Here is a 22,328-nt window from a genome sequence, read left to right as displayed (position 1 = left end):
TTATATTTAAGATGTTCTTTATTGAAGTGTACTCATGTTTGATGTTGACTTAGTTTATTTAATGATATAAATTGATGTGTACTCCCCCCACACTTTTTTTTATTTGGGAGAAGTTAAACATTTCTTGGATACAAACACTACTGTACTCTTGTAGTATGGTGTTATTAACATCTGAATTATCACTTGCTAATAAAGTAATAGAACAGAAAACAAATGAAACATATGTAGTATCTAGGAGAGATGGTACCAGTTTTCTGACACTGTTGAATATGACTAGATATCATACAGTTGATGATGATAATCTTTTTAGGTAATTGAGCTTTGGTGGAATGCTAATATTGTGGCACTTTTATATTCTAGGTAATCTGTATAAGGAAATAAGATGCCAAATGTGTTAGATGGTATATTTTGGCAAGATTATGGCTGCATGAAAAGTCCAACTGTAGCCTCCCAAACAAGCATACGAATAATATAAACCATTTACTTTAATTTGATTTGTTTGAAGTAATTTGAACTATAATTCTGTAAGTGGAAATGTATATTAAAAATATTTAATTTTTACCTATGAGATTTTATTTTTATTCTAAGGTATATACAATTTTATTGTAAGCTGATGAGAAAGGAGAGAGATGTTTATTATCTTAATAGTTGTAATCCTTCCTATTCCTTTTTTTTGGAGGAGGGGATTAGATTTATTTGCTTTTTACTTTATTTTTAATGGAGATATTGGGGATTGAACCCAGGACCTCCTGCATGCTCAGCACACACACTACCACTGAGCTATACCCTCCCTGACTTACTAATACTTTTTATTAGGAAGTATTCTTGAATTATTGCTGGACAATATCATTCCTTCTGCCACTTTCTACTTCCTTCCCTCTCTCAAAAAGAAATTACAGAATGAAATCCAGTTGCCTAATTGTTGAGAGAGGGGACAGAAAATATTTTTGTTATTTTTGGATCCAAATTATTTTTACTATCTTTTCCCTTTTCTCAGCACACCACACCTTTTATGAAACAGTGGTTGTGGAACTTCTCTGACGCTGAACACCTGTCAGTCTCTCTCTGCTTAGAGATTAAAGGTGGTATCATCTTGTGAGAACAAAGCTTGATTACCACTGACTTGTTCTGAGATTGTGTTCTTTATTTAGTGTTTAATAATTAATTTCATTTAGTAATTTAATGCCTTAAAAATTTTAAATTTGGTTATACTCTGGAGGATTACAGCTTGTTTCGCAATCTTAAGCCTCAGGCTATTTCTGACTTCTGTTTTCAGGTCATACATGTTTGGGCTTCACAGAAATGAGTTTATTAACCCTATCGTGAGTCTAATAAAGTTTTCCCCAGGTAAATTGCTTGCTTAGGCTTACTTGTCTGTTAGGTTACCTGTTGCACTATATTTAGGCGATTTTAGACACCAAATACAAATTCACTAACGTTGAAACATGAATAATAGTTAACATAACTTTGAGGTTAACGAGTGTTTTTAAAAGTTGCAATACAAAAGCTGCTTTAAAAAGTTTCTGTTACTGACTATAATTTATGTAGATTTAAGTGTGAAGTGATACTTGCAATCTGAAAGCTTTTTAAGGTTCAGCTCCTGTGCTGTTCTATCTGTAATACACTTATAGGTATGTACCAGAAATTCATATAATAACCTTTTCTGTGTGGCTTATTTCTAATGGTTATAGATTTTATAAATGGTACCTTTATGATTTCTTTTATTAACAGAATTCTACTTGGTCAGAGTCGTGATGGCATTGTGTTCAGCACTGATGACTATTTTCACCATCAAGATGGGTACAGGTATAATGTTAATCAACTTGGTGATGCCCATGACTGGAACCAGAACAGAGGTTTGTTTTGGGCCAAGTCTTCTGGGATAGAATATTTGGCTAAGGTCAGAAGAGCTGAATTTTTATTCTCAACTTGACTTTTACCAGCTGGATTGCTTTGACAAGCCATTGAAACAGCTTTGAGACCCAATTTTTCATCTATTAGAAATGATGAAAATTATACTGCCCAACCTGATTGAGGTTGTTGTGAAAACCAGAGAATGAAGGTAGAATGTTTTGTAAATAAGTGGCATATATAAGCTTGTACAACAGAGATGTAGGGTGTTTTGATAGTTATTTTACAGTTTGTTATTTTATACCTAGTGAACAAATTCAGAGAACTCTGATACTGTTATGTATTCCCAAAAGTTATTTCCCTAAGAGTAATGTTAATGTTTTCTAAGGCTTAATGTAATGCCCAGGAATACTAAAAGTTTTTTCATTGATACTACTCTATAAAAAAAAATACTTAATACATTTTTTTAAAGGAACGTGAGTCAACTTTTTTTCATTTTGGAATAGTAGTTCTTAAGCTTGGCTGCGTATTTGAATCACTTAGGGACCTTTTAAAAAAACTTAGGCCTGAGTCTTAGCCTTAGAGATTCTGGTTTAGTTGGTCTGGAGTGGATCGAAATATTGGTTTTTTTTGTTTCGTTTTGTTTTGTTTTTAAGTTATCCAGATATTCTAATGTTACAATCAGTATTGAAAACTGTTGACCTAGAACTATGTAAGTAAATGCTTATACTACAACCTCATTTCTTTTTAAACAGATTAAGAATGTGTTGATGATGAGACAAATTACTTAAACCTGGAGTAGAGAGATTACAATGAATCCCACACACCCATCAATCAGAATTATTATCACTTATTAAGATATTGTTATATTGGCTTTATCCCTTTTGCTTTCTCTTCCTCACCTCTTTTAATTTGCTGAAGTTTTTTTTGAAGTATTTTTTAAAGCAAATTCTAGACATTGCTTTATGCATTTCAAATTAACCTCCTTACTTAATTACACTTTATTTAATTGCAGTGCCATCATCATACCAAAAAAAAAAAAAAGGAAAACAAAATCCCAGTTCCTTGACATCATGTAATATAGTCTGTAATCAAATTTCCCCTATTGTCTTAAGTATTTCTTTACAATTGTTTTGTTTGAATCAAGATCGGACAAGGTCCTTGCAGTACATTTCATGTTTTGCTTTATGATTCTTTTAATTAAGTTAATCTACAGTTGTTTTTTCTGTTTTTGCCCCCATACCTTTAGCTTGTTGCAGAAGCTTGGTTGGTTATTCTATCGTGTCTCATATCCTGTAGTAGTCTATTTGCTTCCTTGTGGTAACCATTTTAACCTGTAGACTGGAGGATTTATTAGGTTCAACCATTTTGTGTGTGTGTGTGTGTGTGTGTGTAAATAAATGTTTGGTTGTCCATTTTTAGTGATGTTCAGATTGATTAGCTTCAGAGGGACGGCCTACTTCCTGTTTTATTCAAAGATGAATTGTTTCCTGAATCAGTTATTTCATTAAGGGTTACAGAATGATGATTTTCTAGGTTTATCATTTCTTCTGTGTTTAGTAGCTAGAATTCTTCTGTAAGGAAGAACTTCCTCTCACCTAGAACTAGCAACTAGGGTTACCCTAAGGTACAATATGTACAAGAAAAACAGGATAAATGCTTTTCTTTTTAATTGTCAGTTTTCAGTATGAGGAATTTCATGAGGATATTTTTGAGTAAAAAGTTTGTGCCAGATAAGTTTGATTGAAAGGCTGTTTTCTAGTTTGGGTTCTAGGATTTCTCCGGATATATTAGAGATATGTTAACATAAAATATTTTTTAAATTAATTGTTTTTGTTTTTTTTATCATGCCACAGAACGTTACTGCCCAAATCAAAAAATGTTTGGAGTTACTGACCTAAAGTTAAGGGGAATAGGAGTAGGTGGTTAAGTGGAATGAGCCGATACACCTTTGGTGGACTGGGAAGTTTGTTTGGAACATTTTTTCTTTTTGTAATACCAGTCTAGAATATTTCATTAAAATGTTCATGGCATGTGAATTATACTTGCTGAACATATTGGTGTCTAGATAAACCACTAGTTTTCTTAGTATAATAAATATAGGCTTTTTCAAGGTAATTATTACCCTTTTCAAAGTAATGATAACTAGCAATCATTAGACATTTTAAAAATTATGAACATAACAATTTGGGGCAAAATTTCCCTTTCCAACAAACATTTTCTGAATACTTTTAAATGCTAGGCATTATTCTGGGATTATCTATATACCTCATGTTTATTATTAGAAGAATCTAAATTCACCTTCAACTGCCTATAAATTAAAAATATCTCCAAGGTATCATTATTCTCTTTCTTAGACTATGACTGTTAATTTGTTTAAGAAAACAAACTCTCTTTGAGTATTCAAACATTGTTTACTCAGGAGCTCTATTCTCCTGGAGTGCAGTGGAATATGTTATTGGATGCTGATTATTCATGGAAAGAGAATAATATCCCCATTCCTGCAAATCAGAGATTTATTTGGTTAATAAGCTCCTCTTCTAGATCATAACTTCTTGAAGGTGTAAGCTTCACTATCAGACATTAGGAGAATTACTTTAATACTCCTTTTTTTAAATGAAAGTTTTGATCACTATTTGCAGATGGAGCAGTGGAAGATGATAGCATCTTGGTATCCTATTTATGATTCAAATTCTAAATTTCTTTCAGTATTTAGAGACATCTTCCCAATATGTATTCCACCATAGTCATTACTAAACTAACCTTTAGAATTCTGCCCTTAGAAATCTATATAAATGTTTTCATTATGTAGAACTTCATGGTTTGAACTCTAAATCCCAGCCAGACTTCTGTATCATTGCATTTGGCTCAGCCTTTTAAATTTTATCATAGGTTCTTAATCTTGCCTGTTTACACTTAAGGGATACACACACTACTGTCATTAACAGTGCCTCAGTGTGGCAGTAATTCTCACCCTATGGGAGAATAGATGCAGCAGAGATAGGGAAAATATAATTGAGAAAAGCTCCATTCTATCTCGGCTCCCAGTTTAAGAATCATAGCTCTAAGAAATATCCACAAATCCAGTTGAACTGTAGTGTTTAGCTAGTTAGTATATAAATATTGCTAAATCCATAGCACTTTTTTTTAACATGTCTGCTTTATTTCAGAAGCATTTTTTATAATTGTAGAACTTTGGAAAATAAAGATAAAGCACAAAATGCATATATTCCCACCATCTACATATGACCACTTTTGGTGTCTTAGTAACTCTTCCTGTATCTTTATATTTTGACCATAATAAGATCATACTAAAATATTATCTTGTAAATTGCCATTTTCAGTTAACAACCTCCATCTTTCCATGTCAGTAAATGTTACTCAGACCATATTCAAATGTAACAGTTTCTGTAAATGAAAGTTAGCTCTGGGCTAAAGGCTTCATTAGTTATAAATTCAACAAAATGTTTTCCTTAAAATGTCCTTTTCCGCTAGTTCGTCAAAACCAGTATTGATCTGGAGAATACACATTGCATGTGTTTATATCTCTTAATTCCCTTTAATCTAGCAGAGTCCTTTTATTTTCATTGCACTGGCTCAAGAGAGTGCGCAGTTTTGGATTTCAGTACAGGAATGTAGAAAATTGATTAATAACAAGTTTTATTTTGCATATCTTATCTAATAGTTCTGTGTTTTGTTTTCGTTTTTTAAATTTTTTATTTCAGCAAAACAAGCTATCAATCAGGGGAGATCTCCAGTTATAATAGACAACACTAATACACAAGCTTGGGAAATGAAACCGTATGTGGAAATGGTAAATATAAGATATGAGATAGTTTATATATTTTATCTTGTCAATTTTTTCATATTCTGAAATTTTGATTACTTTGATTTTTATTATTAAAACATTTGTCCTTGTTCTCTAAAGAGGTGTGTTCATTTGCTTAGTTTAAAAAAAAATTGGGAATGGTGCTTGTTAAGAAATATGCTCATCTTGTTAGTTTTGCCTAGACTTGAGGATAGTTTTTGGAATTTGTCCATTAAGGAGTCTTAAAATTTTTATAAACTCTATTTTAAAAGTAAAATTTTTCTCAGTTGAGCAAATTTAGAAATACTGTCTAAATGAAATTTATATCTGTCTGCCATCTTTTTAGTTTAAGAAGTATTCTCTGGGTTTTTGTTTTCTTCCTTTCTTTTGTGTAGGCCATAGGAAAAGGATACAGAGTAGAGTTTCATGAACCTGAAACTTGGTGGAAATTTGATCCTGAAGAATTAGAAAAGTAAGGCACTCAAAATTTTTTAAATCCTTTATCTATTTTTGCTTCTTTTCTTTTTTATGTGGTCAATTGCTTTACTAGCTTTTACTTACAGTGTCTTTGCTGCTTGTGAATAGGGGCTACAGTTTCTCACTTTATGTTAAGAGGAATACTGACTTCAGTGTGAAATATTAGAGGCCCTTTTTGCACTGTTAAATTTCATTAAATGTTTCTTAAGTGTGTTTGTTACTTTTTCTTATACGAATTTCTACATTGTTTCCAGTTTATTGAATGCTTGTGGAGATCCAAAAAACTTTTGAGAGGAAACTTAGGACTTTTCCCTCTGTTTTTTAGCTAGCCCACTTCTCTGCCTTGCCCTTCCAACTTCATCTCCTTCCCATTTTAGATCCCATCACCTTTTTACCTGGTGCTTTCTCTCTCGCCCTTTTCAATCTTTACTACTACGGACCCTGTCCTATACCCAAGATCCTGGGAATCAATGTGTTTTGGACTTCAGGTATATTTGCGGGAATTTTAGAAAAGTAATATAGTGAGTGTACCTAATTGTAACACCTCTAGCAGAATTTGGGTCAGCATGGTGTAATCAAACATCAATATTTCTGTAGCAGATCATGAATGGTCAATCTAAGTAGATAAGAATGATTCTACATAATCGAATGATAGTTCTCAGTAGATTGTGCTCCAGTGATTACAAGCCTGTTTAGACTTTGCTGCTTTGTGAGTCAACAGAAAGCTCAATATTCAGAGCACTTTAGATTTCAGAATTTGTGGTGAGGGATTGTGGGCTTGTGTTACTTTCAGCCCTGCTCTTCCATTTGTGTTTACCTTCATCTGTTTCTCCTGGTGTTCCTGAATATGGCTCCTTTTTTCTTTCTTTTCACTCCTCCTTCCCCACTTTGGAAACAACTTTTAAGATACAGTTCACATGCCTTATAATTTACCTGTTAAAAGTGTGCGATTCAGTGGTTTTCAGTATATTCACAGAGTTGTGCAACCATCACCTTTCTTTTTAAAAACCAGTTTTTTTCTCCCACCTGTTTGTCCTCTTCCAGCTTAAAGCTGTTGTTCTATGTACAGTGTTTAATTAATTTAACTCTTTCCTCCTTGCCTTTCTTTGCTTTTGTACCTCTGAATTTTCATTCCTTTGTTTACTTTTTTTTCTTTATGATTTGTATGCCAAATTAGATTAATGTATAGTTAAACATAGATATTATTAACATTAGGTATTGTTTGCCTGCCTCTGTGTCTATTGCATCTCAGGTAGAAGAGAGAGATGTTTAAAAACTTAAGATATTTGGTCTATGCTAAATAAATTAATGAAATTATTATATAATTAGGTTTTATTTACATTTGACTCTGTTGAAATTTATTAAAATTCTTAATATAAATTAACTTTACAAAATAAAGTCAGTAGGACTGGTACCTAGTATAGTTTGACAGATTTTTTGGTAAAGAATTGATTGAAGCATTAATTTTGACATCTCGTGGATTTAGTTATATTTTGGCCAATTTCAATCTCAACCTCTAATCTCTTTGTGTGTGTGTAGAGAGGGAGGGTGTCTGCTCCTTTTCTTTCTCTTGCTTTTTCTTCTCATCTGTAACCTAAACATCAATAGTTTCGAAAAGTAAACATTTCTTTTGTGTTCTTTTTCTGGAAAAATGAGTTAACATTAGTAAATCTAGAACTGTAACATTAAATGTAAAATATGTTCTTGTTGTTTTGCTGTGTCCAAGTAAAGTTACAGAAAACTAAAAGGGTAGAATACTTTGTAAAAAAGTTATTTGAGGGTCAAGGACAATTTTTAAACCACTTCCTGTTAATCGTAACTAAACTCACAGAAAGGTACATAAAATGTAAATATGTAGCTTAAAAATTTCTTACTAAGCAGATGCTCATTTAACTGTTACTCATGTCATGAGAGCATTACCAACATTTCAGAAGTTTTTTAAACTCCTTTTCCCAGTAGCAGTTCCTTGGTAATAACTACCTCGCTTTTTCTTAAAGCATTTTTTTTTTAATGTCCTTTACTTTAGCATTATAGTTTAAATTTTTTTCAAACTTCATATAAATAGAATTATTCAGTGTATTTTCATTGTATCTAGTTTATTTCACTCAACATTGTGATATATGTGCAAATTGTTGTATCTCTAATAATTGTTATTGATAATAAAATTTTTTTAATTTAAGTGTCCTAAAATAACTTTTCAAAATGATAAATATTTTGTGTTGATTTTTCTAAGTCCTAGACACGCACTCAATTTTCCTGTAATTCTCAAAACAGTATTATAATTTTTTATTTTGCTGTTAAGGGGGGAAGATTAACTCAGTGGTTTAGTGAATCAGTAGTTCTGTGTGAAGGTGTAATGAGTTAACGTCTTGCTGTGATTTATGGTATCTTTAAGCCTTTGTAAGATACTGTTTAAAACTTTGAGAGAGCCAATATTTATTTTGTATAAAATATAAGTGAGATGTATCTTCTAGTATTTATTTACAAAATATAATTTAGAATCTGTACTCTATTACTCTAAAACATTTTAATCTCTAAGCCTATACATTCTTAAAAAAATTAAAATCCTTTTCTTTTTTTGGTAGGAGGAATAAACATGGTGTGTCTCGAAAGAAGATTGCTCAGATGTTGGATCGTTATGAATATCAAATGTCCATCTCTATTGTAATGAATTCAGTGGAACCGCCACACAAAAGTACACAAAGACCTCCTCCTTCACAGGGGAGACAGAGGTGGGGAGGCTCTCTAGGTTCACATAATCAAGTCTGTGTTACAAGTGATCATTAAGTTGGCTATTTTCAGCTAACACATGTGTTGCTTGCCCTTGAAAAAAATTAGTGAGCCCATCTTGAAGTTTAAGTAGTTTCAAAAAAAAAATACTGTGTTGCCTCGCAAAGAATTTTCCCAGCAAGTTGTTTAAATTCTAAAGTGTAAATAAAAATTATATAAAATCGTATTTTAAATGTTTTTATAATCTTTTGTTGTAATACCTTTGGTTATTATGAAGACACCTAAGTAGACTGAGTAGGAACTAGAATGCTTTCCTATAATTGAATTTTAAACTAATTTTATCTGTTTTGTAGATAATGTCAAACAGTTTTATAGTTCATACCTAAATCTAACTTTTCATAAAACTTTAGTATTTTTCCTTGGCTACCTTAAATATATAAGAAATACGAACTTGTTATAGGGACCTTAGTTGACTCTATCCATTATACAGGTAAAATTATGTTTCTGCAGATTCACTTGTGTGAAAAAGTTTTTATAAGCTATAGTTAGCATATCATTTAGTTAAAACAAAATTCTCTTATCTAATGCCATGCAGTAGGTGTGTCAGTCACCTGGTGTTTTCTCTATAGTATACATATTCATCACCCTTCTTAAGCTTCCTGCATCTCCCCGTACTCTCCAATTCTGGATACGTAAATAGGGCCATCAGTAGATAGTTTGAGAAATCTCTTCATGCTGTTCTGATAATATATCACTCTTCTTTATTTAAACTAACACAGTATAATTCTAGTATAGAAGATATTTTAGACAGATCCGAAGCATTAATTGTCAGATTTGTCCTGTAGGATATATTTAGATGATAATATTTCATTGCCTGTAAGTCTTCTTTCTCCTGAACCACCCCATCCTGAGTCCCATAACCTTTGTTCCAATGTTGTCTTAAAACCTTTTGCTGTTCTTTTCCATTTTACATTAAATGGTCTCCCGCGTCTTTATATTTCTTTTTAACTAATATTAAATTATTAAGTAATATTAAGTTGGAAGGCTCAAAACTAAATATAGGTCTTTATTACCTTTCCTTTAGTGAGAAAAGAATATGGTTTCTATTTATTTGTACTGTTCAGTTGCTGTTTACATTTTGAATGGGTACTACCTCGCTTTATTTTGTTTAGCACATATGTATGTTTGTATGTATTTGTTCATCCTAACTAAATATGATGTAGTAATATGCTAACTCACGTTTTGTGTGTAAATGTATATATATTTATTTATACATACACACATTTCCTTTATCCACTATTTTTGTATATTCTTTTGTTTCAGAGTAATACTTCTTGGTATTTGGGCTTATGTTTCCCAACATTTTATTATATAAATTGGCATTTTGAAATAGTACAGAAAGATTAAATTTTGGGACAGGAAAACAACTGTTAGATATATACTGCGTGTCCCTTTCCCTTTCCCTTTATAAAACTTATTTAGGAGTAATAGTACTATAAATCTAGAGTTTTTGAACAGTAGCCAAATTTATTTTGAGGACATAGAGAATTTCCTTTGGAAGATACAGATTATGAAGAAACATGTTCATGTTAGTAAGTCTAAAATAAATTTCCAGACTGATTTGAGATTCAATCTCATCTTCTAGTTCTGAATACTGAATAATCATGTAGAGATCATTAATCATTCCTGATTATTTTAAAAATTATAAATCCTTATTGAGGCAGGGAAATTAACGTTCTGGAAGACTTTCATTTTTTTTTAAAGCAAAATTAAATTAATAGTCCCACCAAGCATTCTGGCTAATTTTATTTTTATTTTTTGAACAACAGAATGGAGGAATGACTATGCAATAAAAGATAACAGAATCACTATTGTAGGTTATTGCTTAATGTTAGAAATCTATAATAATATGAAATTTACCAAGTAAAGCTTTTTCATCAAATATTTTTCTTCTATTCAGATATATTCTTTTTTAAATTTAGATATATTCTTAACAGAATAGTCCCCCAGCTGCTACCTGCCATTCTGAAGTTGGTCTCCATCACAAAGAGTAAACTAGACATTACTCATCATATTTAACTAAGGTGAACATTTTAATTAAACAGAATACAGCTTCTAGTTTGGTTCAGAAAGATTAAGTTGTTTTTTCATAGCCTTTGTGTAAAAATCACTTCACCTTTTTGATAAGCAGATTTATAGTTTTCTATATGTCATCATCCTGGTAGTAAAAAATACTTGTGTGGTAATTAAGTTGACCTTTTGATACTGCTTTTTAAATTGATAATCTTTATTTTCAGTATTCACCTTTCTGAAAGAAAATGTTGGTTTTTTAATATTTTATGTGTGTTTTAAAGTAAGACTGTTTACAAAAGATTGAGTTGTATTTTGTTGTTGGTGTGATAGGGTGGATTTAAGTATCTGAAGTTGGCTTATCTCTTGCCTAATTAATGTAGGTTATGAAATTTTCCAGTTTTATCTATAGGTAAGTTTTGAAAGAGTTCATGATTTCAAAGAATATAAAAATATTTGTTTTGACCAAAGTCAAGTTTTTGTTACTGCAGAAATGTCTGATTTTCTGAGCCTGGTTTTCTAAATATTTATATAAAGAAAATGGTGATGTCCTCTTTGGAATGTTGAAAAAATGTGGTTGTTCATGTGTTAGTGCCTTGACCAGATAGGTTTACTAGCCTTTATTGAAGTTTTATGTAGTATTGTAACATGAATACAATAACTGAGATTTCAGTTACCAGGGCTGAAGTGTTTGTGTGTTTATGTTTTGTTTTAACATCTATAACCCATATAAATAGAGTAATGCTTCTTAGTCTAGAATCATAACAAAGTACTACTTAGTTTGTTACAGTGACTATTGAGAATAAACATTTGCTGGCAACAGAACAGCAGACTGAGTTAGTGGTTTTTAGAGTTAGGTTTTGTAGATTGTAATTTATAAATAAAATTTTTTTCTTGGTAAAATTGTTAGCCATAATTTTTATGAAAGGAGATATTAAGGGATTAGTGGATATCCTCTTTAGTGATGGTTTTCTTTCTCTTTATAATTAAATAAGATTGACATAGCAATTTTTATTTTATTTTTTAAACTAAGGTACCGTTGAAACAATTGGTTTCCCTGTATGTACCAGATTTTCTCCTTAAATATCCTTAGGATGGCAAGAAGTAGTATTAAATTTGTTGAAGTAGATTCTGAAAAGAAGAGTTATTAGTGATTGTCTTGTGTGTCTTTTATTCCTCTTTTTTTTAACTTTGTTAAGCAGCACTTAAATTAATTCAGTTCATTTGATTCAAATTGCCTGGATTTTAAGTCTAAAAAAATTTCACTTTTGCATGTTATGTAAATTTCAGAGTAAACCTTGAAAACTTTAAAATTAAGATTTTTGCAACTAAAATCACAAAACTTGTAATAGAATGGTTATACTTTATAATCAGTATCTTTATTTAGTCTGCACTGAATGGTGTAATGTTTGTAATAGAATATACATCTGTGTAAGATCAATTCTGAATATGTCTCGTATGGAAATTCTTAATACACTGTTGCAGTCAGATTATGTACAGAAACAAGGGAAAAGAGTAGCACAGAAATACTCTTTGAAAAGAGATCCTCAAGAGTAAATAGAGAGTTCTTATCCTTGAAGCTAGGACTGTGTCTTTAGGAGAGTTTTGACTTTCTGGTACCTTTAATAGAAGTTTATTTTAGTTATTTAGATTAGAAATAATCTCTCTTTCTTCCCTTGCCTCCTAACAAATTTTGTTCTCCGAATGATAACCCTGTCACATTCCAGGTTTGAAAATTGCAGTTACTACATTTTATAATACACTTAACCAGTACAGAATCCACTAACTTTAATATACTGTATTAAACTTAAATGTGAGTAAAGTAGATTATTTTAAATCTAGCAGGGAGACAGCCATACTTTGACCCTTGATCTTAGAACTAGACACAATCACGTTAGCAGCATTCATTGTACCTACTTCGGTGAATGAATGAAGACTTCATTGGGAAGTATTGTCTAGTTGTTAATATTTTTAATTGAACTTCTTTTTGTAAATTAATAGGACGATTGAGAGATTTTGAGATGGCCTGTTGGACTTTTTGCCTTTTTGCCTAGTTTTATTGGTAACTAAGGGAAAAAGTAAGAAGAATTTGTTCATTTATGGTTAAAATTATGTCGAAGTTTAGTACAGTCCATCAAAATACACTTTATTTGGATAATTTTTTTATTTTGCAGTTTTAATTAAATTCTTAGGACATAAAAAATTGAAGTTTTACTCTACAACTAATAATTACAGTCATCATACAGGTTGTTGCTGTCTCTAGTTGTGCTTCTGGACTCCTCAGAGTTTTTTTTAAAGATATCAAAATGAAAGAAAATTTGATTTGTGAAGGGATTGTGAGTTCATTCTCTTCCTTTATTCTTTTTTGGTGTTTTCTTTCTTAATAGTATTGGAAATCGTGTTTCTTTCTTGTTTCTTTCACAGTTTCTTCCTGTACATATTTTCTTTTTCTTCTGTCCATTTTTTGCTCAGCTGTCCTCGCATTAACTTCATAACATTTTAACTGAAGGTGATGGAATGGTAAGTTACTGACAAATATGGAGGTAATTTTTTTTTCCTCTGTGTTCACTGAACTCATTGTTCCTTATAAACCTTATTTAATCATGTTAAACTGAAGATCACAACTTTGCAGTTAGTATCCTGACCCTGTGTTTCTGTAGAATTTTCATGTGAAAATACTTGGAAAGATTTATAAATATCTACCAGCATTACTCATGGCTTAGGAATCCCCTAAACATGGCATAGTACTTGTACATATTTGAGAAAGAAATCTTTTACACTACTCAAGCTTCATGCTGAATATACCAGTTGATAAATAGTAGTTGGAAATTCACTGTTCTGTTATGATTCTCCAATGTGCCCTTTTTAAAGAACTGAATGATTTTGAAGGAAAGCTGATAGCTATTTTGAGTTCAACTATTTCTTCTATTCTGCAATGCTGCTACAATGAGGAATAGGAATACCAGCAAGCCTTAATTTAATAATACTTGTTTTAGTAGCTGCCATTTAGTTAATGCCTGTCAGTGCCAGTCCGTATTCTAAATGTGATTGTTACAGTCTTTAATTTTTTAAAATAACATTCCTACAAGGGCTTTTTAAAGAGAAAATGAAAACTTGAGAGTTAAAGCAATTTATCGAATATAATTTCTCTAGGGAGGGATGTAACTGGGATTCAAATCTCATTCACATGTGTTTCTCACTATATCTCATTTTATCTTTTAAACCGCATAGTTACCTTTGTTTAAGTTATTATTAATTTAGGGGTTTTTTTTTTCAAGGTAGGACAGAAATTCCCGGGGAGAGTTGAGTGCATCTTTATGGTACCTTTGAATTTATCGGGTTTAGAGGTATTGTTGACTTAACAATGAAGTTGAGTGAAAAAAATCTGTAAGTGGCCATTTACTTAGAATACTAGTTTTAAGTGAAGATTGAAAGCTGTGTTTACATGTTTTCTACCAAATAAACATTGATATAATTGATAATCATTTCAGCAGCATCTTTTCAATTGAATTTTTACATATGCTGTTGTGCCTTAATGTTTAAATTTTATTTTAATATTTCCTGATTTTAATTGGCATTTGGAATGTGTAGTATTCAATAAATGGATTGTTAAATTACATAAGCTGTTTTTCTGATTAATTTGGAGGCAGTATTTCCTAAATAGATCAATACTATTTGTAAGTGGTTTTAGTGTATTTTTCTTCTACTGTTCAGTTCTAAGTGTGCTAGCAGCAGCTGTCATGGAAATTATATCAGTTTTCAGGATTTCTGAAGAATTGTAATAATTAGTATCCTTTTTGTTTTATGTTGTTTAATTTTCTAAAATTAAAGAACAATAAAGGAGCCAGTTACTTAAGTTTGCTGTATTGAATTAATTAGATTCTGCAAGGAAAACCTTTAAGTACAGAAAGAAGAATTCTTGCTGTTGAGTATTTGCCTTTTTTTGTTTTAGTTAACTTAAAAAAGAAGACTGGATCTTGTTTGGTTTTTCTTAATTCCTTGAGAACATTTTGTGTTTTTTTCTTTATTTCTAAATGTGAAATCAGAGGGAGAATTTTTGTTAGAAAGAGAAAGACTTCATGAAAGAAGAAATAACATGGCTTTATGAAATAGATTAAGATAGTTTTTGGTTCAGGAAACTGGAAAACAGTAAAGTGATTGAGATTATTGGAATATTGTATAATGTTATACTGGCAAAGATGTGGTTTAAGCATTTCATTTTGGATATAGGTAAATCCATTCATCCAAATAGAGCAACTTTATAGGGCAGTTTGTAATTTAGGAAACATGGAGATATGGCATGTGAACTAGTTGTGTTTGATACTTTCTAGGGGAGAGAGTGTCCAGGCAGAAAGGAAGTTTCGTCCATTTAACTTGGTGTATCTAACACCATCAGAGCCTTTTGTTTCAGATTTTCAACCTCACCAGTAGTCTTTAGATTTCTGATTTCTGATCAATAAGGTAAATAATGGAATACAAATAAGTGGAGCAACCTGAGACTTTGGATTTTCTATTTCTTTTAGAATTGTTTAGAGATTATTTTCTTGTTTTTTGCTATAACACTTTGCAGGAGAATTCTCAGACAGTCTGAGAAAAATAATTGAGGGACTTATCCTAATCTTAAAGTGGTCCAACAAAAAGTTCATGATCATTTTTCAGGACCTTCTTGCAAAGAACTGTGATCCTAAATGTAACTTTTAAAAAAATCAAGTGCTTTGATCTCTTTTCAGTTTGAACACCTTTATTTTTATTCAGCAGTAAAGAGTAGCTGGTACTGATGCATATTTTCGTATAATTAATTACCCTTTATTTGAAAACGAATGTATTTGGAGTTATTATTTGCCTTCTTCGGGCTAAGTAATCTCAGTATAACTTTTCTTTAGTTAGTTTGTGGTCCTGAGTAGGATACCTTTCTAAATGTCCACAGCGTGATTTTAATGGAAAGAGTTTATTATAAGGGTTGGGAAATCTGCTTTCTGCTTCCATTTGTATCCATCCTCACTTCTCTCCCTTGTATTTCAATAGAGAGAGTAGCCCTCCTCTGTTCTAAGGTAAACGCCTTTGCTTATACTCTGGATTGTATCTCTTACCTTCTCACGCATCTTTATATGTTGTCATTTATTTCTTCTCTTTATAACTTCAATCTTGCCTTTTTTTTCTTAGTTTGTCCACATTTAAAGGATCAATGCTCTCATCTCTTAAAGTTCCCCTTTCTTGACACCAAACTTCTCTACAGAATTGTCTACACCCATTGTCTTTTTTTCCCTCAACTCTCACTGTTACTATTCAACCCACCCCATTTTAGCTTCTGCCACTGTGATTCTACTAAATAGATTTTAAGGTCTCTAGAATTCCTCTGAATTGATGAGCATTTTTCACATCTCATCTTGATGTGACTACTCAGCAAGCATTTGACTCTTCATCCTTTTTTTTTTTCCCTTAAAATACTTGGCCTTGAAATCATGATTTTTTTGTTCATATTTCTATACTTTTCTATCTCCTTTGCTACCTTCTCTTCTTCTTGGTCTTTGCTTTTAAAGAGTTAAGTTTTAGTCCTAGACCATCTTATATTCTTACTCTTAGCTTTCTCTGTGAGATTTCATCATTTCTCAGTTAGACATAGTAGTCTCATTTTTATCTTTACCACTCTATAATTTTATAACACAGAGAAACTAAAGTAATCTGTAATTTAAAAAAAAATTGTTCTAATATAAATGACATGATTCACTCCCTGCTTAAATTCTGCATGCTCTGGCCCTTGGCTTCTTCCTTGACGCTGCCTTGTACTACTCTCCTCCTTATTTACTACATTTCGTCTGTACTGATCTTTTGGTCTGTTCTTTAAATATACTAAGATCCATCTTGCTTTAAGCACTAGATCTTTTTTCTTCTTGGAGTGCTTTTTTCCCCCTACCCTTCCTATGCCTACCATGTTCTCAACATTTAAGTCTCACCCTAAATGTCACCTCCACAGAGACGCCTTCCCTGACGATTCTAATCTAAAGCAAAGTAGTCCCACTCCTGTCACTCTACTACATTGTCCTGTTTTATTTTCATCATAGTACTTACTAGTAGTTGAAGTTATTTATTTGATACTTGTTTGTTGGGGGTCTTTTGAACTACAATATAAATTCCATGAGAGCTTGTTTATTTTGATTACAGCTGTATTCCTGGAACCTAAACTAGTGCCTATAGTACTGTAGGAGCTCATTAAATATTGGCTGAGGGATCTTATACCCATTGCTTTTATTAACAATAATGATCTCCAAATGTATTTTCTTCTTAAAACTGTCCTCTGAGCTCCAGCCTGTAGACTTAACTGCCTACCTGACACTTCTACTTTTAAGCCTGAAAAACTGAATCTGTGATTTTTTTTTCTTTCATCTCTAGATCTCCAGGATTTTCTTGCATAATGAATGGATCTACCATTTTCTGTTTTTGCAAGCCAGAAACTTGAGAGTCTTCTTTGATGCCTCCTTTCCCCTTTCATATTCAATCCATCAACTGAGGTCTTTAGATTTTACCACTTAATTATCTCTTGAATGTCTCCATTTTATACTGCCATCTTTCTCGTTTGAATTATCACCTCTTACTGAGACTGGAGTCCCCACGTTAGTACTTAATCTGTTCTAGCTCTTTCTCTTCACAATCTAACAAGACTGAAGTATGATATACACATAGAAAGTGCTTAAATTATAAGTGTAGTGCTTGACAGATTTTCACGAAGTGAACATACTCATGTAACCAGAATCCTGCTCAAGAAATAGAACATTACCAGCAAATGAGAAGCCTGCAGTGCCCTCTCCTTGCCAGAGTGATCTTTGTAAAATGAAAATATGATCATGTATTAAAGCTTTCAGGTACTTCCCATTGCTGTTAGGAAAAAGCCCAAAAATCAGTGTGATATTTAAGACTCCAGTTGGTGTGGCCCCCACCTTCCTATCCAACCTTACGTTTTTATTACTCTTCTTACTTTCTGTATTCCAGCCCTTCAGGTCACCGTTCATTTCCTTGAATGTGCTGTTCTTTTCCTTCTTCTTTGCAAAGTTGTGTGCACACACCCCTTCTGTACTCATCCTTCAGATTTGAGCTCTTCATGGAGACCTTTTTGGACATAGGTTTGCTGAGGTCCAAAATACGTTATATGCTCTTGTGTGCTTTATTAATTTGTATATAATTATTCCCCCCCTCTTTATTTTTAAGCACCATATGTCAGAGGTACCGGTTTTATGGTCAGCACAATGACTGAGAAAGAATATTATTCAGTATTCATACAGTAAGCGAATATGACTAGTTTCAGCTTGTTATAGGCTGAATTTTGTCCCCTTAAAACTTCATATGTTGAAGTCCTAATCCTCAGTACTTAAGATATGACTATTTTTTGGATATAGGGCCTTTAAAGAGGTAATTAAGGTAAAATGAGGTCATATGATTGGGCCCTAATTCAGTGATTGGTGTTCTTATAAGAAGAAGAGATTAGAATGCAGACACACCAAACGGGAAGACTTTGTGATAACATTGGAAGAAGACAGCCATCTACAAGCAAGGAGAGAAGCTTTTGAAGAAACCTACCCTGCTGACACCTTGATCTCGGACTTCTCCAGAATTGTGAGAAAGTTAATTTCTGTTGTTTAAGCCACCCAGACTGTGGTATCTTGTAGCTTTGAAAAACTAATGCAGATTTTTGGTATTGGGGAACAAGATGCTGCTCTAACAAAATACCTAAAAATGTAGAAGTGGCTTTAGAATTGAGTATGGTAGATGCTGGAAGAGTTTTGAGCTTTACATTAGAAAAAGCCAAGGTTGCCTTCAGAGATTGTATGTAGAGATACGGATGTTAAAAGTGATTCTGGTGAAGGCTCTGGAAGAAAAGATCTGTTGAGAAGGCTTCTGTCATCTTAGGGATAGACATGTGATCATCAACAGAGTGTTGGTAGAAATATTAAAAGGGTGCTTCTGGTAAGGTCTCAGATGGAAATGAGGAACACGTTACTGGGAACTGAAGGAAAGATGATCTTGTTATAAACTGGCAAAAAGCTTGGCTAAATTTTCTTCCAGGTGTTTGTGGAAAACAGAACTGGTAAGTGATGAACTTGGACATTTAACTGAGATTTCTAAGCAAAGTGTGAAAGGCATAGCCTGGTTTCTCCTTGCTCCTTATGGTAAAATGCAAGAGGACAGATAAATTGAAGGAAAAATTGTTAAGCAAAATGGAACCAAAAACTTGAAGATTTGGAAAATTCTCTGCCTATGCATATTGTGAAGAATTAGGAAGTGTGTTCTGGAAACAACATCAGGGTTGTTGCTGGACAACCATTTGCTAAAGGGAATATGGGCATGTGACTTAGTGGTCCATTAAGCTATCTCAGCAGGACCAGAGATGGGGTTATGCCAGCAGAAACATTGCCAGCTTGGACTGAATGGGACAGAGACAGGATGAAATGAAGGGAGGCTGTCAGATTTCTACAAGACAAATCAGTAGAGCTATCTGTGGTGATCTAGCTGTGAGTGTGTGTTGTCCTTCATGAAAAGAGTAGAATGATCTTGAAAGCAGTTCAGAGATTGGCAGAGCTACCATTGCCACCATGGGATCAGAGCCCCAAGGGGGTGGGGCTACCACTTTGGTGGGCCTGGAAGGCAGGGCCACCAGCCCAGTAGGCCTGCAGAACAGTGTGCAGCCAAAGATTAGTCTTTATTTATAATTAAAGATTATTCTTCAGCCTTAAAATCTAATGAACTTAGCCTTACTTGGTTTTAGACTTGCTTGGGACCCATCATCCCTTTCTGATTTTTCCCTTTTGGAATGGGAATGTCTATCCTATGCCTGTCCCACTGTTATTTTTGAAAGCAATGAGTTGTCTAGAATCGCAGGTTCACAGCTGGAGAGGAATTTTGCCTCAGGATGAATCATATGTCAAGTCTACATACCTGGTTTAAATGATATTTAGATGAAATTTGGGACTTAGAGGTGATGCTAGAATGAGTTAAGATGTTGGGGGCTTCTGGAATGTGGTAAATGTATTTTGCACATGAGAAGAATATTAATTAATAACGTACACTAAGGGAAGATCTGTGAAGACACTGGAGGAAGAAGGCCATCTACCAGCCAAGGAGAGAGGCCTTAGAAGAAACCAACCCCTTGGACACCTTGATCTCAGACTTTTAACCTCTGAAATTATGAGAAAATAAATGTCTGTTATTTAAACCACCCATCTGTGCTTTGTCACAGCCCTAGCAAACTATTACACAGCTGTTACACTAGCTAGTTGAGAGGCACTTCTCTATTCTGCAGGTCCTTCATGTGTACAATGAGGGCATTTGACTGGATCAGTGGTTCTTAATTTTTAATTTAATTCAAAACTTTCAGAAAATGGAATGTGTTTCTCATTAAGTATATAAAGGGTTGCCTGACACGAGATGTTCATAGTGCGACCGAGTTCTGTGTTTCAGACTATACCTTTGAGATACCTCAGGGATTGTTCTGAAGAGCAGAATCCTCTACTTTTAGTGCACAGAATTTTAAATTACAGAATTTGAAGATAAGTTGCAGTTCTGACTACATCATGGACAAGTCACTTAATTTGCTGAAAATTTTCCTCATAATTAGATGAAGAGAATACTTTCTCAATCTATAGCATAGAATTATTGGATAGATTAAATGAGATGAGTATGTTAGTGTTTCATCTGAAATAGCTCTTGTGTTAGCCTTGAAATTCTGTGATTTTATTTGCCTTTTGATGATTTCACCTCTTTATACACTATGGATGGGCAGAGAAGTAAGCAAACCAACTGACTTTTATACTAGTTAGAAATGCTAGGAGAGATCTAGAAGGATAAGTTTTGATTTTTCTGGTTATTAAATTAATCAGGTACTTATAGTCCTCATTAGCATAGGCAGTCAGGAATTAAGCTGTGGACTACCTTAACACAATTTGTGATGATGTGCCTTTTTGTCATGAATAGTGGCACTGTTTTTCACCCTTGTTACATGGACTGTTGATATGACCCAGTCAATTTAACATTCTCATTTTTACTGACAAATTTGATATGATTAGTTTCAAAGAAAAATGTATTGGCCAGACATCATAAACCCATTTCTTTAAAAGAAATTTTCTAATGTCAAGCATAATGAAAGTAAGAGAGCCTTTCCCCACCACCTTTGGTTTTCATAGATATGTTTTTCCTCTTGTTTCTTTATCATGACCTGTGTAATGTTCATGTGATAGTGTATCGTCAGCCTACCTGTAGTTACATAAAACTATCAGTTAATTGCAGCCTGGGCTTTTATGAAATGAGTCATTCAAGATGGGAACATCAGTTTGAGTGGATGTCAGCTTTCTATTTTTATGATACAGTTAGGGAAATGATAGAGTTGTCACAAGATTCAGTAGACAAAGGGGAAGAAGGTATATATTGAAGGGTCAGAGAAGCAGTCTAGTATTTTAAGATACAATTGCTAGTATCTCATCTGTTTATTGCTTTAAATGATAGTATTTAAATTTTCAATAACATAACATTCTTTTTGACTCCCTTCTTAGATTATTTCTTCCTCAAGGAAGTAGAAGAAATTATTGTATTTAGAAACAATTTACCTATAGAAAAATGAGATTATCAGGAGGCAGTATAGATCGCATTCAATGGAGAAAGGAAATCAGAAGAAAAGCGCTATCAGATTTTAATTGGTTAAATAATTGGCCGTTGAGACTTGATAAAACAAGGTGTTGATAAATTACTATGGTGTGGAAATAATGTGGAACATTCAAGAGATGTATGTTTGACCATATGAATTCTCCCTTTATAGGAGCTGAGGTTAGATCTGCTGCAGGCATGGAGCCCATGGTACATCTCTAGGACTGAGTTTAATGAGCATCTTGCCAAGGCAGTAAAAAGAGCCATAGTAGGTCTTCACTAAAAGTCTCAGAAAACACCAGAAATTAGGCTGAGGAAACAGTAAATTCAGTGAACAAGTTTAAAGCAAAAGCACAGTAAACCGGGAGACAGTCGGGGGCCAGAAACTGAAATCGAACTGATTAAGTAAGGTTGGGTGCATACAAGGATGATAGTTGGTCATTGCCGTGAATGGTGTTGAAATACTGCATGCTTGCTTTACTGGTGGTTAAACTGTATTATTTTTGGTGGGGGATAGACTGATTTTAAGATACAATATTGGACTAGAAGCTTCCTGTCTGCCTTTCCTACCTTGATCAAGAGCTTTATCTTGATTATTCTTAAAAGGTATTGAGGTTGATGGGGGGTAGGGTGGGGGAGGTGGGATTGGGAGGGGCCAGTAGGCTTAGAAGATTCCCACAATTTACTGTGACTCTTTATCTCAAGTTGTCAGGGCTTGGCCAAATTATAAAATAGAGGATTGGAGTTCTTGGAGTGTGGGAGC

At 33.1% G+C, this 22,328-nt stretch overlaps 1 protein-coding gene across 6 annotated transcripts in view; it reads left to right on the top strand.

The window, feature by feature from the left end:
* N4BP2L2 (NEDD4 binding protein 2 like 2) overlaps window positions 1-22,328 on the top strand; it is a 67,076-nt gene that overhangs the window by 7,234 nt on the left and 37,514 nt on the right. For 2 of the 6 annotated variants that reach the window (XM_072976090.1, XM_006208969.4), the window contains exons 3-6: window positions 1,732-1,856; window positions 5,577-5,665; window positions 6,055-6,131; window positions 8,722-8,868. In XM_072976090.1, the coding sequence (XP_072832191.1) occupies window positions 1,732-1,856; window positions 5,577-5,665; window positions 6,055-6,131; window positions 8,722-8,868 (438 nt within the window). The other 4 variants (XM_072976091.1, XM_072976094.1, XM_072976092.1 and 1 more) reach the window with 4 other exon arrangements.

The sequence above is a fragment of the Vicugna pacos genome, chromosome 14 (genome assembly GCF_048564905.1).
Source record: "Vicugna pacos chromosome 14, VicPac4, whole genome shotgun sequence".
Taxonomy (NCBI): domain Eukaryota; kingdom Metazoa; phylum Chordata; class Mammalia; order Artiodactyla; family Camelidae; genus Vicugna; species Vicugna pacos.
The sequence above is the reverse complement of the archived record's forward strand: the minus strand, read 5'-3'. Positions and strand labels throughout refer to the sequence as shown.